Consider the following 17,144-nt stretch of genomic DNA (forward strand, 5'->3'; position numbering starts at 1 on the left):
AAAGTAATAAATTTGCATGATAGAAAAACAGATGAAGCAGATCCAAAGACTAGGGGAAAAGCCTAAGAGCTTTACCCTGCCCAGTCTCTCAGAGGCCACCTATGTGGCAAGTTTATTTGCCCATGTTTCTAACCAGCACTGCCCAATAGAAATTGATGCAAGCCATGTTTAAAAACATAGGTGAATGTAATTTAAAATTTTGTTAGCCACACACACAAAAGAAACAGACAAAACCAATTTTAATCATGTATTTTGTTTTATATCTAAATGTTATTTCAAAGATATTAATGAGATGAGTAAGACTCTAAAGCCCAGTATGGGCTTCACACTCAGAACACATCTCAGTTCAGACAAGCCACATTTCAGTTGTTCAGTGACCACTTGGCAGGTGGCCACCATGTTGGACAGTGCAGCTCTAGACACTTCTTAGGCAAACATGTATGGGTGTATTTTTTCAGAGATGGAGCATATGTAATATGGTTTTACATATTCCTATTGTCTTGAAATATTGGAGATTGTCCCATAATAGTCCATATGCTCTGCCTTCATTCATTTTAAGCCTCAGGCTAGCATTCCTATTAATAGATTGACCCTAGTTTATTTGAATGGAAATCTACTTGTATTACATTCCCCAAATGCATATGAAAAGCCACCCTTTGGGAACATCCATTTAGAGTTTCTTCTTTCCTTTCTATGGTCTGTGGCTCTCCTTGTGCATCCCCTGTGAATTCACCTGTGCTGTGAATCACTGCTATGTTCCTCATCCCCCCACCCACCTGCCTCTTCCCCCCACTCTCCCTCACCCCCTTCCTCAAGTTCAGTCCCATGTGCCCCAGCCCTCTCCTACTCTGGTGGAGGGAAAGAAAAACCTAGCCATGCCCTTTGCAGACTCAACTCCATTTCTACCCCATAAATTCAGATCTGTCAAGCATTTTAATGACAAGCATGGACTTAAGGTCAAATTAATCTTGCTCGAGAATTCGGCTCTGCTATTTACCACTCTCTGTTTAGTCTTGGACAAGTTGCTTAGCTTCTCTGAGCCTCATTTTTCTCATTTGCTGAGCAAAGATTATGGTCATACCTAGTTCGAGTGTTGCTATGGGGACTAAATGCAAAGGCATATGCAGTTTTTGGACAAGCATTCAATGGGTGTAGCTCTCGTAATTAACGGTAATAATGGAGGAAAAAAAAAGTTACCAGATTATGGAGAATATAAATGGTTGGTACACCAGCAGTATTAGCAAGCTTGTTGCCCATGTGAGATTGCATAAATGGCAGTCCAGCTTCCACTGGGATGAAAAAGCTCAATCAAAAATTAATATCCAGTGTTTTGGCACTGAGAACTGCTAAGTTATGTGGCAATGTGGTTTCCTTGGAAAACACCTTGAAACTTAAACTTGCTTGCATTTATTTACTCTCTGAAACTGCCATCTGTGCATTTTACAAAGAGATTTTTAAGAAATATTTGTTGACTGAATGAAAATTCACAACTCCAAAATGCTTATGTTTATATGAACCATAAAAAGCCATGGAGACCAGTGTAAGAAGTGATTTGCTTATTGCTTACAAAGAATTCACAATTAACTGAAAAATTTATCTCGGTTGCAGGTAGCCTCTATCTATAAAGACCCAAGTATTGGAAATTTAATTAATATTGTTATTGTGAACTTAGTTGTGATTCATAATGAACAGGTAATAAAGTTTTATTTCTTTTTGCTTCTCTCTGTGTCCTAAATGGCATATCTAATTGGTGTTGGTACAGTGGATCAACCATAATTCTTGTCTGTATTTAGGAAGGACCTTCCATATCTTTTAATGCCCAGACAACATTAAAAAACTTTTGCCAGTGGCAGCATTCAAAGAACCATCCAGGTGGAATCCAGCATGATACAGCGGTTCTTGTAACGAGGTATATGGACGTCTTATCCTTCCAGTATTTAGTTTCTTGTCAAGTTGATGGGATAAGGTTGTATATTGCTGCTAGCCAGCCCCTAGTCCAGTTTTTTTCAGGTTTAGCACTATTGGCATTTTGGATCAGATAGTTTTGTGTTGTGGGGACTGCCCTGTGCCCTGCGGGATGGTTGGCAGCATCCTTTGTCTCTACCTATTGTATACTGGCAGCTCTCCCTCCTCTTGACTGTGACAGCCAAACTATTGTCCAGACATTGCCAGATGCTCTCTGAGGGTGCATGGGGAAGAAGACACAGTCACACCTGGTTGAGAACCACTAACCCATAGTTACCAAGTAGGCAATAAGTGTGTTAGACAGTCCTGGAAGTAAACGCCCTTATAGAGGGGGCAGCTGCCATTCAGATTGACCTGGTCATTACTGTGCAGGATATACATAGAGTCTTGCCAGCTTTTGTGATTCTGTAAGAAGCCAGAAATGAGGATTTTTTTTTTTTTTTGGAAAATGTGAACGCTCCTAGTTTTTAAATGGTAGCTTCTAGTTCAAAATATTTAAAATGCTATGCAGGGCAACAAAGAAGTATGCTGGCCTTGGGCTTCCCTGGTGGCTCAGACAGTACAGAAATATGCTGGCATAGTTGTGTCTTCCATCAACATCTTTGATATGGTCATAAACATTCTTAACTAAACTTAAGTGAAAGCCATTTATAACCTTCTCAGAATGTTTTTTCAGAAAGTAGAATCACTTGTTTCAAGGTATGAGGAAAATCCTGGGTGGAAAGATTTTCATTTGCCCTTGGCTACCCTGGTTGACAGGAGACGACTCAATGTAACTTTTAATCTGTAAGCCAGTGATTCATAAATTTTTTGAGTTGCAAACCCCTGGCTCTGTTAACTAGCTTTTTGTCATCCCTCCCCATCTCTAAAGTAGTGGTGGTGCGAATACCTGAAAGGCTGAAGTGTTTGCTTGTATTGGTGTTTACTGTTGGGTGTCAAGGCCCTAAAGCAAGTCTGCTTTGCTTTCAGACAGGATATCTGCAGAGCTCATGACAAATGTGATACATTAGGTGAGTCTACTGTGTGTATCCTCTCTGGCTTCAACACTTTATGACATGCTTTTCTTCTAAGCCACAAATGCTTTTTAAAGTAAATCCTTGTTTGTTTGTTTGTTTGTTTTCCTTTCTAATAGGTCTGGCTGAACTGGGAACCATCTGTGATCCATACAGAAGCTGCTCTATCAGTGAAGATAGTGGATTGAGTACAGCTTTCACAATAGCCCACGAACTGGGCCATGTGTATGTTTCCTTTCCATATTTTCATTTCATTTGCAGTGACCTAAAGCTTTTGTTCCTTCGCATCAGTGAGCATTCAGTGGACTTTAAAAGGTGTAAGACACTTCTTGAGGCATAGTTGAGTTTGCAGGGTTGAAAAGCTTTGAACCTTGTTGGGAGAAATGACTTTGACTTCAGAAAGCTGAGTAAATGCAGTGCACCCTGTTCAGCCTTAGCTCATGTGTCTCTTTGGCTTAACTGAACAGGTTTACCAGGCAAGGTCTAATATGCTCCTTTCCTACTTCAAAGTGGAAGAAAGAGGGTCTTTCTATCCCTTCCACTGAAGCAGAGAGTATATCAGCCCAGAAAACTTATCTTTGTTTAGTAGGGTCCTCCAGCATTGCTGTGGCCTGCACAATTTTCCCAAACCCAGATGATTCCTGATTCTGGTTATACAAGTTTGTCCTTCAGATACTAGCCTCTGAGAACAGAGGTGACCCTCTTTCAGGGGAAAGAATGAGCAAAGATACAGAGAAAAAAGAAACCATTTCCTATTTATGATCACTAAGTGTCTGGTCATTATGAAATTGGTTTTTCCTTTTTGTTCTTTAGCGACAAAGCCTTGTTAGAATGTGAGGCAAAACAGTCTAAATTTACTCAAAATTATTCCAGTTTTTTATCTGCTATCTTTTCTATCTACAGTGATTAAATTACTTATACCTTTTTGAAATAATTTTCAAAAATAGCTGTGTATCGATCTGCATGTCAGATGTTTACTTTAGAGATAACATCATCTATTAAGCAAACTCTTTCATTTGCCAAATGTTTTTTGAAGGCACTTTATATGCAGTGTACTATGGTAGGTGTAATGCAATATGCATGTATAGAGGAATCTCTAATCCCAGTTCCACAGTCTCTTATCCCAATTCCACATATAATGAATATATTTTCAAGTATATTTTAAGAGCACACTCCTTTTATTCTCCAATGAAAATATCATCACGTGCTCAATATTTACAGAATAAAAAAGGCATGACTTTCAATTAAGCCTTTGTGATGCATCAGAGTCCTTCTTAGTCAGTTGTCTCTCTGTCCCTTGATTTCTCAAATACCTTCATGAAACTCAAGGATTTCTTGGAACTAGATTTGAAAATTACTGATTCTACCAGCATTTCCCAAAGTTTGGTACTCTTATGCTGATTCCAAGAGGATGGTCCATGGGGCGAAATAAGGGTGTTGTAATCCAGTGATTAAAAAAAATTTTTCCCAGCCATGTTTGGAGTGCCAAGGCCAAATGCCATGAAGTAAAGGTTCTGACAAGTCCTGTATTGATTTTAACTCAGCTGTTGATTTTATCTCAGTTCCCCCATATTTATTTTAACAGAATCTTTGGAGGATTTTCATTTCTTTGTTTTACATGATACCTAGTAAATTACTTTAGACCTTTAAATAGGGGATGTAGATTTCATAGTGAGGAATAGGGTGACGTTTCAATGGGGAAGCTATTCCTGCCCCAGAACACGGAACAAGGAGAGTTACAGAGACAAGAATGTATTCCAAGGGCAACGGTGTATTTGATTAACAAATTAACATTTCCTCCCAAAATAGGGCTAACAAAAATATACTGTGTAAAGAAATATAATTAACTTCCTATTAATTCCTTTCCCCAAAAGAGTTTATAAACCTCTTTTAGATAGCCAGGTTATAAAATTGACATTTTAAGGAATGTAAGAATTTTAAAGAGCAACAACAAAATATTTATGCCATATAGAAGTCTTAATTCACAGTTAACAGACAACTCCCCTGTAAAAACTATGCTGTTGACATGTTTCCAGGAGCTTTCATTTGTATTATCTCCCTTAATCTTTAGAATCCCCACAAAGTAGATATTAAGTCTGTGTGTTTGACTTAGAGATATTAAGTTAACCAAATTGTAGTAGCCAACCAAATCGTGGTAGCTAATGAAGGCATAGGAGCGTATGATGTTGGAGCACCAGTTCTAGGGTAGAAGTCAGCAGGTAGCCAGATAGCCAAGATCTGGACTGAATTGTTACAACATTCCTTTTGACTTGAGGAAAATATATGCTATTTCCCTTCCTGTAAGATGGAAACAATACATATACACCTTATCTCAAAAGTGTCAGGAAATAAGAAATCAAGTAATCAGCGAATGATGTAAGTTGTGGCTTAAACAGAAAGTGTATTCCTAGCCTGTTAGTGAATTATTTATTTATTTTTTTTTTTGGGCACTTTGTTTCCTAGAGTTAGCTTTGTTCTTATGTTAAGAAAAGTGAAAATCTTTTTTGTTTTTAATTTCCTACCATATTCTCTAACAAATTTTTCTAATTAACTTTTTCAAAATTAAATGTTAAGTTGTTATGGTCATGACTTTCTGATAAAATAAAATCCGAGAGCTGCTCGGAGGAAAAAGCAACCAACCTGTTATTTGGTGAGCGTCATTGGATGCTTCAAAAATAGCTCCTGCCTTCTTGTACCAGCTTCATAGACACTAAGAATCTGAGAGTCAGGAAGAATTGGGGAAGTGATTGAGTCTCTACTGGACACAGAAATCCTTACACAGTGTTCCTGAAAAATTGTCCATATCTTGTCTCACAGGAGAGAATGTAGTTTGTATATATTCCAAAACAGGAGGTATTAGACTGAAGTAAACTCCAGTTCTAGCTCACTTAATAACCATGTGACCTTGATCAAATAGTTAAACCTCCTACTTCCCAATTTCCTCTTCTGTAAAATGTGAATAGTAATAGCGTACTATTCATTGGGTCAAATAAGTAATTAAGTTAAATAAAACATCAAATGCATTTAACACACTGGCTAGTGCATTGTGAATGCTAAAAAAGTCTTGTTAATTATTTTTTAGTAAGTGCTCGATGAATGGTTGTTATATAACCCCTGCTACGAACAAACATGCCTGACATTTGAATGAAAAAAAAAAAAGTTTTCTGTTTACATGATGGAATAAACTGGATTTTATCAAGTCATGGTGGTGTGGGGAATAAACACCAGCTCCTTTGCACCAGAGAGAAACAAGCAAGATTTGAAAGCTTTTCTTGTATTAGGTTTGTTGATGGAGGTGTTACACTTAATCTGCATCTGGGTTTTAGAATCCTGGGCAGTCATTTCTTTAAGAAAATAGACTCTTAAGCATCCATTACTATTAAGTCCAACCAAGAGAGTTGGAGTTTTCCCATCTGGCCATTATTGAGGGTCCTAAGGTTTTAAAAGAAAAAGGAAATAAAACATGAGAAATTATTGGGATGGACCTCACAGACTTTTATTCCAGCTTTTATTTGTATATAAAGCAAGTGAGTTTACTTCTGTCTGACTTTCTTGTTTTCATATCTAAAGATGAACTCGTAAGGGGAATTTCTGCCTAAGTGCCAAGTTAGTCAGATGCTTCAGTTTTGTGATTAGGAATAGTCATCCAGAGAGGAAAGCCCTTGTGAGATTGTTGCCCAGTGGATAATTATCTGACTGAGAAAGGCATGTGGGTCATAGAACTGATGTTTCTGGATTGAGAAATGCTTCCTGTCATTTTTTTCCCCCACTTCCTTTCTCTAAGCCAAGAATGGCAAATATGTGTTAATGCTGCTGCTGAGTTCCCTCCCAGACCCAAGAGGACGTTGGCACTCCATCATAGCCATTTTTTGGGGTGGAACCTAGATTAATTTAAGAGTTCTTTTGTGCCCAGATTTTCAGGAAGCCAGTACCAATCAATTGTCATTGGCGTGAAGCTTGAAACTATTTGCCATCTCTGAGTTAAGCCAACTGAATTGGCACGCCTCTGGTTTCCGTGCTGCAGCTTTCCTTAATGGGTTTTATTGTGCACGAACTTTGTATAGCTCTATAACGGTATACTTACATGGTTTTAGCGTTTGTCAACCTGACCCAAAAAGGAGGAGATGCCAAGACCCACCGTGAGCCTCTCATTAGAAAGCTTTTGGCTTCAGGTTTTGACACTTGACTGACTCTTCATGTGAATAGTGTTATCATAACCTGCCAAATTCTTGACTCTATAAATTGGCCTTTAACAGCTTGTTAGGAATTCCAACTACTGTATTCTAGCACCAGCTACAGCACACGCAGAGCCTCTGCAATTCCACAAAATACAGCTAAGCCAAATAATGGCCCAGTTCACATCTTTTTCTTTTTCTTTTTTTTTTTTACATTAAAGGCACTTTATATTCAGTTGAGTCAGAAATATGTTTTATTCTACTCTCTACCTTTAATCTTCTAGTAAGTTTTGTTCTGCTCACCAGGATTCAGGTTCTTATCCATAATGCAGTAGTCTGTTAAATTTTTTCTCTTAGCTGCGTTGTCAGAGCAATTATAACAGCTCAGTCCCTTATTGTTTATTGACTTTTTATTATCATTGTCTTCTCGGCCTTAGGTTCAACATGCCTCATGATGACAACAATAAGTGCAAAGAAGAAGGAATCAAGAGCCCCCAGCACGTCATGGCCCCAACATTGAACTTCAACACCAACCCCTGGATGTGGTCAAAGTGTAGTCGAAAATATATCACTGAATTTTTAGAGTAAGACTCGAACTTTGAGTACAGCCTTCATGCTAGCATCTGACCTACATGCAGTGAACTCATTGTGGGAAAGAAAACGTAGAGTCAAGCATTCCTTTTGAGTTGTTATTTTTGTTGACATTCCTGGGAGGAGGGAAAAGAAAAATACTCTCTGACATCTGTGTAGTTCATGTCCTCGCCAGCACTTAGAAGATTGCAGACTGAGCTGAAGAAAATGTTGAGGTCTTAAAGAGAATATGTAAATGTTGCTTCATTCTTAGTAAAGCTGTGAAATCTGTTCAGGTCTTGGGGAAGAGACCATGTATATGATAACATGATGAAGGAAGGCAAATATTTATGTGCTTCTAAGTTAGTAATTTGGGGTTGGAAAGAGATAGGGAAGTGAGACATCCCCAAAGAACATTACAGGGTAGATGAAAATTGCACAGACCTCCATGTTGTTGAATTAAAAACATCCTCTCTCTGTCTCTCTTTATCTCCTTCCCTCTTTCTCCTTTTTTGCCTTTTTTTTTAAGTTTCCCACCAGGATGCTCAAGGATCCAATTACTTTATACAATATCCTTGTGTCACAGATTTATTGCTCTTCTCTCCCAGATGTACAGAAGGTTAAGTGATGATCCCAAGGTCACTGGGTGTATATTTCCCCAGCCACAGGGAAGAGGGGGCTTGTTAATCAGAACTCACTGGGTGTGAATTTTCCAGACGATGTGTTTGCAGAAACATGGAAGAACTGGCAGGTTGCTGGGGGTTTTGTTTTGTTTTGTTTTTCAACCAGATGATCTAAAGTGTTTCTTACTGTAGTCATTTATTCACTTACCCATTCAATCAGCAAATATTTACTAAACACTGATTGCTATGGACAGGATCCCATATTTGGGTGAAAAACAAACTTTTTTCACCCCAAACAAGCTTTTACCCCTAAGAAGCTTATACTCTATTGGAAAAGATGACCAAAAATAAACATTTTAGAGTAATTGCCCTGAAATGTGATAAAGGCTGAAGCAGGTATACATTTCCCCCTGGTTGTATACGTGGAGAAGGAAATGGCAACTTACTCCAGTATTCTTGTCTGGAGAATCTCATGGACTGACAAGCTTGGAAACTACAGTCCATGGGGTCACAAAGAGTTGGACGCAACTGCAGTGACTGAGCATTCATGCATGCATGCATGTTGTATGTGTAGCCAGTGGTTCCACAAACAAGTATACACCAAAAAGTAGAACTTCAGCTTCTGGACTCAAGTTTGGATGAAAAGAATAGAACAAAAGCAAAACAACAAAAGAACAATCTTTGCTACCATTAAAATGACAGAATGACCTTCACTGTCTTTTGGAGACTCTGACAGTCACATCTCATCCACTGCCCTTACCACCTGTATTTTTCTGCTTCCCACAGCACTGGTTACGGCGAATGTTTGCTTAACGAACCTGAATACAGACCCTATCCTTTGCCTCATCAACTGCCAGGCCTCCTCTACAACGTGAATAAACAATGTGAATTGATTTTTGGACCAGGTTCTCAGGTGTGCCCATATATGGTAAGTGTCTGAGGTCCCTCTCTACCCTCATAACCAGATTGTGAACTTTTTTTTATTCATAGTTTTCCATTGGATTCTCATGCTAACATATACCACTCATTGAGTGGTCCATTAACTATTAAGGATAATAGTAATGATGATGATGGGGATAAACAGTAATAGTTCTCAGTGTTGGATGTTTCCTGAACTTTGTCATTTCACTCTCAACCCAAAAGGAAGATACCATTATGGTTTTTATTTTATAAATGGGTAAGTGAGACTCAGGAGGGGAAGAGTAACAGAACTGGTAATGACAGAGCTCAGCCCTTTTTTCTCTGTGTCTCCTTTTCTTCCCACCAGCTCGTCCAGAAGACTTTTATTATAGGGACTCTTCTAGATTCAGTAACTCTTGAGACAAAACTGTTTCCCTGTTTTAGCTGGTCAAGACCATGTCCTATGACTGCCTGGGGCTTGAAATCATTTCTGGTGGTAGCTCAGCTGGCAAGTGTGTGATTCTTTGATGTATGTGTTATGAACATTTGGACCAATGATATGATCCAGTGGTTAACAAGAGGCTTAGCAGAACTGTTCTTCTATGGGATGCCCCATTCTACTCCTTTGGGTGTTTTTCTGGGAGAGGTTCAGAGATAGCCAGTGAACAGTGATTCCATGAAAATAACAAAATATTTTGTGTAAAATGTATCCATGATTATATTTATTTCTCTGCTATTCATGATAGCAAACATTAGGAGTGACCTACAAGCACAAGAATAGAAAGGTTAAGCAAACTTATGTGTGTGCTTGCTCAATTGCTCAGTCGCATACAACTCTTTGTGACCCTGTGGACTGTGAACCCACCAGGCTCCTCTGTCCATGGATATCTCAGGCAAGAATACTGGAGTGGATTGACATTTCCTCCTCCAGGGCATCTTCCTAACCCAGGGACTGAACCTGAGCCTCTTGCGTCTCCTGCACTGACAGGCGGCTTCTTGACCACTGCACCATCTCCATTTAATGGAATAATATCATACAAAAATTGAAAAGTGACTGTACATGGGAACATGCTTCAGCTATAGTTTTAAATTAAAATACCAGGGTAAAGAATTATTTTACTGAGTATTTTCTCAATATAAAAGGGGGATAAGAGCTTCAGAAAAGACTGGGTCATTTAAAACTTTTTTTCTATTAAACAAAAAAATAGTACCTTCTGAATTTTTCTACTGTGAGTATGGTTTATTCTCATCATCATGGGAACAATTATCTTTCTGGCTAAGGAGGGACATGACACCTGGGCAGGCTCTCGCTGCAGACTCTTCACCTCTGAGCCAGGCCCCTTCCTGCCGGGTGCTCCTGGTATTCCCAGCTCCTACACAGATGCCCCGCTCCTGCCTGCCCTTCGTCTTCTCCCTTTGGGTAGGACATGATGCCTGTGCGTGTGTGCTTAGTCACTCAGTTGTATCTGACTCTTTGCCACTCCATGATGCCTACTGTTCAGTTAAACCTTCTTCATGTCCTCTATCATCCACATTTCCAAAGAAGAGAGTGAAGTACTTTGAAGTCTGTACTTGAAAACTGTCTGAAGGCATTTTCTCGTTAGATATTGGTTTTCTCGCCTTGTCCCGCTTGGGGTTCTTCCATGTGGAAACCCACAACCTGAAAAGCTCACCTGGTCAGCTCCAGGTTGCGTAGGAGACCTGGGCCTCTGCAGTGTATTTGAAGTCCAACTCCTTGGTTTCCTACCTTACTTTGGAGTTGAGTTTTGCTCTTCCATATTTTGCGTGTATCTTGTTCACTGTCCTCAAAGTTGTGTTTCACTTCACTGTGGCAGAGCAGAGTACATTCTGATTTGCTATGTTTATATGTATCTTGAAGCTAAATGTATATATGAGTAGTTTGCCTTGAGATTACACAGTGTAAACAGAGTAGACACCTAGAAATTGTGGTTTCTGTGTTCTCTCCATTTGAGTATTTTGTAATTTCTTTGAAATATTTGTGGCATAAATAAAACAAGCTACACTACAAGAAAAAAAATAGTATGGCCTGAAATAGAGCTAAATATATCAACTTGGATGACTCTAAAAATCACAGTGCATAGAGGAAGCAAATAGCAAATTGTAGGATGCCTCTGTATGTTCTGAAATATTGAATAGCATCGTTTGTTTAAAGCCAAAGGACTGTGCATTATCGGTAGATATTTAAACATTTGTAGTAAAAGCAGTGGGCTTCCCAGGCGGCTCAGTGGTGAAAAATCTACCTACCAATGCAGGAGATACGGGTTTGGTCCCTCAGTGAGGAGATCCCCTGGAGGAGAAAATGGCAGCCCACTCCAGTATTCTTGCCTGGAAAATCCCACGGACAGGGAAACCTGGCAGGCTTAGTCCATGGTGTCGCAAAGTCGGACATGACTGAGCACATGTACACACACACAGTAAAAGCAATGGGAATGGTGAGATGGTGAGCATCACTAGAACAATGGTTACCTATGTGGAGAAAGAGAAGCGATTGGGATTGAGAATGAGTGTTCAAGGCTGGGCCCATAAACTGTCTTCTTTCTTAATTTTGGAGGTGGACATATGGGTATCCATTATGTTACTGTTCATATTTTTTATATGCCTGCAATATTACTGATATTTTGTCCCTTCTTTCTTCTGACATAATATGTATGGCTTAGTAGGAAAAAATACCAGTTTTAACATCAAGTCAAACCAAAACTAATCACAACAGAAATCAAAACCCACTCTCCAATCATCAGTTTAGTTCAGTTGCTCACTCTCCAATCATCAGTTCAGTGCAGTCGCTCAGTCATGTCCGACTCTTTGCAACCCCGTGAACTGCTGCATGCCAGGCCTCCCTGTCTATCACCAACTCCTGGAGTCCACCCAAATCCATGTCCATCAAGTCGGTGATGCCATCCAGCCATCTCATCCTCTGTCGTCCCCTTCTCCTCCTGCCTTCAATCTTTCCCAGCATCAGAGTCTTTTCCAGTGAGTCAGCTCTTCGCATCAGATGGCCTAAGTATTGGAGTTTCAGCTTCAACATCAGTCCTTCAAATGAACACCCAGGACTGATCTCCTTTAGAATGGACTGGTTGGATCTCCTTGCCATCCAAAGGACTCTGAAGAGTCTTCTCTACCACCACAGTTCAAAAGCATCAATTCTTGGGTGCTCAGCTTTCTTCACAGTCCAACTCTCACATCCATACATGACCACTGGAAAAACCATAGCCTTGACTAGATGGACCTTTGTTGGCGAAGTAATGTGTCGGCTCTTTAATATGCTGTCTAGGTTGGTTGTAACTTTCCTTCCAAGAAGTAAGTGTCTTTTAATTTCATGGCTGTAGTCACCATCTGCAGTGATTTTGAAGCCCAGAAAAATAAAGTCAGCCACTGTTTCCACTGTTTCCCCATCTATTTGCCAGTCATAGCTCATTGCAAACCTAAACTCACATCATACATTTCCATTGTGATACTGACCTGCCCTTTGTTCTGCCAGCCTCAGTTTCCTCATCTGTAACTTGAGGAGACATTACTAGGACCAAATGGCATCTTGTATGTTCCTGTTGCACAGTAGTTTCCCTTTGACATCCCTGCAAACCCTACCAGGCAGAGAAGTGTGTCTTGTGGGCTGCTCTCTGTATCCATTGGAATATTTTATCATTCATCAGACCAAGAGAAAAAAACCCTTTCTAACCTATACTCTACATCACCAGCAAAACATTTGTTGAAAGCAATCCTTGCCTTGCTTGATGTCACTGAATCACATTGTCACTGAATTGTCTTCAACTGAATTGCGCAGATGCAGTGCAGACGGCTCTGGTGCAATAACGTGGATGGAGCGCACAAAGGCTGCCGAACTCAGCACACACCCTGGGCTGATGGGACCGAGTGTGATGAGCCTGGAAAGGCAAGTAACGCCCCGATCTGTCCTTCTGTCTTGGGGCAGATGTGGGCAAGATCTGGGCTGTAGGCTCAGTCACCATTGTTGAGAACATAAATTAATGCAGTGTTTCAGCATGCATAATACTTTTTTGAGGTAGGAGGTTCATCTTTGCTCTTGAAAATTGTGCAAACTTACCTTACAGCCTAAAACTGACACAAGGGACATAGCTATCATTATTTCCTCAATTTATTAGACATATTTTTCTCATTTTTAATGTTTTTGAAATTCCAACATGCTTTTCAATTTATGGGAACATTTAATGTGAGGTAGCACATATTTTCTCTCTCTCTCTCTCTCTCTCTCTCTCTTAGAGTGGCAGTGGAAAAAGGCTGTTATTAAGTTGGTGGAATATCTTAAAATCAAGAAAATACAGAAAGACTTACTGTGTTCACTACTTGGATACTAGGCTTTTCCCAGCCAGTATTGATCGCTTAATGGAGCTGTGATGTCACCTGGGTTATTTGCAAATCCAAATTCTGAGTTAGTTCTAATAGTTCCCATTTATTTGTTAGTAACCAAACAAAATCTGCTTCTTGTATAGCCTAGTGATAACAACGTCCCAACAACTACAAGTAGTATTAATGTAACATTTTGCACCTGGTGTCTATCTTTTAAGAAAAAAAAAGGGTAGTATGTTAAGGATTTACTTATCAAAAGTTTTAGATATGAACCTGACTTTTAAATTCATAAAGAAAATGGTATTCTGTCACTTACCTGTGATGCAATCCCTGTACTATATCTGCGTCTCATATCATCCTTACTTAAGTTTTTTCCTTTCTCCTCACCTCTCTCATCATCCACTTTACTCACTTTTATTATTTTGTCCTCATCTGATTTTCTGTTTTTCCACTTAGTAGCTCCCAGTGTTTTCATGGAAACATGCGGTCCTCAGAGATGAGGAACTTACCTATCCCATCCCTGATTTTATAGATAGGGAACACAAAGGAGAAGTGACTTCAGTTCAGTTCAGTTCAGTTGCTCAGTCGTATTCAACTCTTTGGGACCCCATGGACTGCAGCATGCCAGGTTTCCCTGTCCGTCACCAATATTCAGGACTGGTTTCCTTCAGGACTGACAGGTTTGATCTCCTTGCAGTCCAAGGGACTCTCAAGAGTCTGACTTTCCCAAGGTCGTTCAGCCTCACTCAGGGTGGAGTCCTCACACACCCTCCTCCCTCCCCTTGTTTCTTCTTTGCTTTCTGTGCCTGAAGGGGCCGCAGGCTCTGCAGCTGCAGGCTGTGGCCATAACTCAAGCTCACTGAGCTCTTGAAGTTTCTGTGGTCAAGCAGGAGAACTAGTAGCTTATCCACTCATTTCTTAGAGTGATTTCAATTTTTTAAATGTTACTAGAGTGGTTTTATAAAGTTGCAATGAAGATGATTTTGTATTGACCTAGCTTGGTTACTCTGTCAGCTCTGGTCTCACTTCTCTACAGCTAGGACCTCAGCATTTGAGAATACAGCTTTCTCCAAGAGCAGCCTAACAAAACTGTGTAAGGACATAAGCATAACAGCTTTTGCACTGCCACTGTCACTCGCTTAGAAAGAAATATATCTATTTGGTCAGAGTGAACTTTCACTTTTTGCAAAACATCTAACTCAGTGTGTTGTTGATGGCCAAAGAATCTTAGGTTTGAGCGGAAATATGGTTCCCAGGCTTCCACGTTAGCCATCAGAATTCGCTTGTTCTTCCTCAGTGAGGATGTAGCTTCAGAGTCCTTCTACACGTAGTCACCCATACAGCTGCTGTCAGTTGATGGGAAGTGACAGTAGACATGGTTGACAACTTAGTTAGCTGATGTGAGTTGGAACCAGCCAACTATTCATTTAAATTGAGTCTGTTTGAGCTCAAAGATATCACTGGTATTGTGTCATGGTTCTTAGTCAATCTGATATATCCACCTGTTATGTCTAAATCTGATACGTGTTACTGATGGAAAAACCTTAACAAAGAAGAACTGTCAATCATATGATGACATGAATTGTATTTAGTAAAATAGTCATGTACAGGCTACCAAGCTCCATGTAGTACTTGAGAAGATGTCTGTTGTGTCTTTTTCTAATCTTCTGTTTTTGTAACAGTAGCAGAAGATAAAAGATTATAGTATAATCTCATACCTGATAAATGGGGGGTTTGGGGAGATCTTTCAAAAAAACATTTACCTTGTAAGCGTTTGTTCAGCAAAAGCAAGAGATTTCAAGGCATTCCAAAGGGCAAACTCTGAACACTTTCAGAAAAGCAGCTATGCAGAGAACATGATGGGTACATTTTTAGTTTGTTTTAGTAGAGTGGCTAAGTCTAGTAGCTTATATTAAAGACATGGCTGTTTGTGTGTTTATTTCCCAGAAGAGCGTTTATGCATTTTACAAATAAGATGGTGAATATGTTTGCACAAATGTTCTGTGTTTCTCCATTCTGTTTTGTTTTCATCAAATTGGCAGTAAAACCTTATCCTTTTCTCTAGCAAATTCTAACTCCCTTTGCTGCTAGGTTAAATTTTTTTCCTTTCTCTTCTCTCTGCCCTGCTCCCTCAGCAGTAATCTGTCTTGGACTGCTGACACAATGTTATTTTGATGAATGGCTCTCTCATGTCCCTTTATTTTTTCCATTTTCTTAAGTCCATTAACATTTTCATTTTAACCCTATTTGTAAATCTGAGGTTTGAAACTCTTGTATTTTAAGCTTCTTTGGAACAAAATTGACCTCCAAGTCCTTCTTCCAGTCTCTTCAGAAAAACATTTATGTAAAATATCATTTAAATGATTCTGGGTGCTTTTAGGGAAGGCCGATTATATTTTGGCTCCAGCTCCACCAGTTGCTTAATGCTTTATTATGATGTAATTATTTTTCTAGTATATAATTATTGTTTGTTTAGTTTCCTGGTAAAATAGATTAACTTGATACATATTTGCCAAACAGTCCCCATTTCCAGCCTCTTTCACCGCAGGTTCTTCCCTCTTCCTCTGAGGTTCTCCCTTCCCTTTGAACCCCCATCAATGGTCCTATCAGTAAGAAATATTTAAGTTGCAGATGAGTTTTATTTAGGTTTTCTTTTAAGAAGGGACTCTATAAGGACATTTTAATCCATTGTTACCTAACCTATGCCCTTATTCTGCTCTGGTTTATGGTAATACTTAATGAGAATTATGGTCACTTTGAAGAATATTGTTCTTGTGTGGAGGTAGAGTCTATAGAATAGAGAGGCCAACAGACTAAAGACTGAAGTGTTGTGAGGAAAAAAATATATTTCCAGACAACTTCTCATTATGAGAGTCCATGACTAGCCATAGGAATGTTCTCTTTAGTTTGTAGAATTTATAAAATGTGTATTTGATATCAAGATTTGATGGCTGAGTTTGGGCATTGGCTGTAACCTCAATTGTATATTAATAAGAATTTTGTTCAGGTCAGATTGAATTATAGTAGTGTAAGAAAATTGGCTTTTTTTCTGACACACACACACACACACAAACTAGTCAGATGTAAGCAGGTCATGGAGCTGCCATGGTAGGTGTACAAAATAAGAGACACAGGCTCCTAATTGCTTTCTGTTCCACTATCATATTCAAATGGCCACCATCCTCAAGGTCACAAAATAGCTGCTATAGCTCCAGCCATTGACTCTGAGTCCCAGGCAGAATGAAACCAAAGGGCAAGGTGCCAAGAGGCAAAAGGACCTTCCCAGGAATCTTATCCAATGAATTCTGCTAACATTTCTTTGACCATTTCTACCTATACAAGAATCCAGGGAAATATAGATTGTTAAGAAGGATGAAGAACAGAATGATATTGCATAGACACCTCAGTGTCAACCTCACCTCACCATCTCATTAATCTTACTTTTAAATCTCAGCCTATTTAAGATATCAAAAATTGTTCCCATTTGCTAACAGTAGAAGGACAGCATGTATCACAGTTAACAGTGTGCACTCTGGAGCCAGATTGTCTATGTT

General features: G+C 39.4%; 1 protein-coding gene across 2 annotated transcripts in view; it reads left to right on the plus strand.

Moving 5' to 3' along the window:
• The window catches only part of ADAMTS9 (ADAM metallopeptidase with thrombospondin type 1 motif 9), a 162,907-nt gene that overhangs the window by 27,875 nt on the left and 117,888 nt on the right, over nt 1–17,144 (plus strand). For both annotated transcript variants that reach the window (XM_005903770.3, XM_070359683.1), the window contains exons 5-11: nt 1,609–1,692; nt 1,794–1,909; nt 2,935–2,975; nt 3,098–3,203; nt 7,591–7,737; nt 9,133–9,274; nt 13,049–13,156. In XM_005903770.3, the coding sequence (XP_005903832.2) occupies nt 1,609–1,692; nt 1,794–1,909; nt 2,935–2,975; nt 3,098–3,203; nt 7,591–7,737; nt 9,133–9,274; nt 13,049–13,156 (744 nt within the window). The remainder of the gene's footprint in view (nt 1–1,608; nt 1,693–1,793; nt 1,910–2,934; nt 2,976–3,097; nt 3,204–7,590; nt 7,738–9,132; nt 9,275–13,048; nt 13,157–17,144) is intronic.

This window comes from Bos mutus, chromosome 22 (genome assembly GCF_027580195.1).
Source record: "Bos mutus isolate GX-2022 chromosome 22, NWIPB_WYAK_1.1, whole genome shotgun sequence".
Classification (NCBI taxonomy): Eukaryota; Metazoa; Chordata; class Mammalia; order Artiodactyla; family Bovidae; genus Bos; species Bos mutus.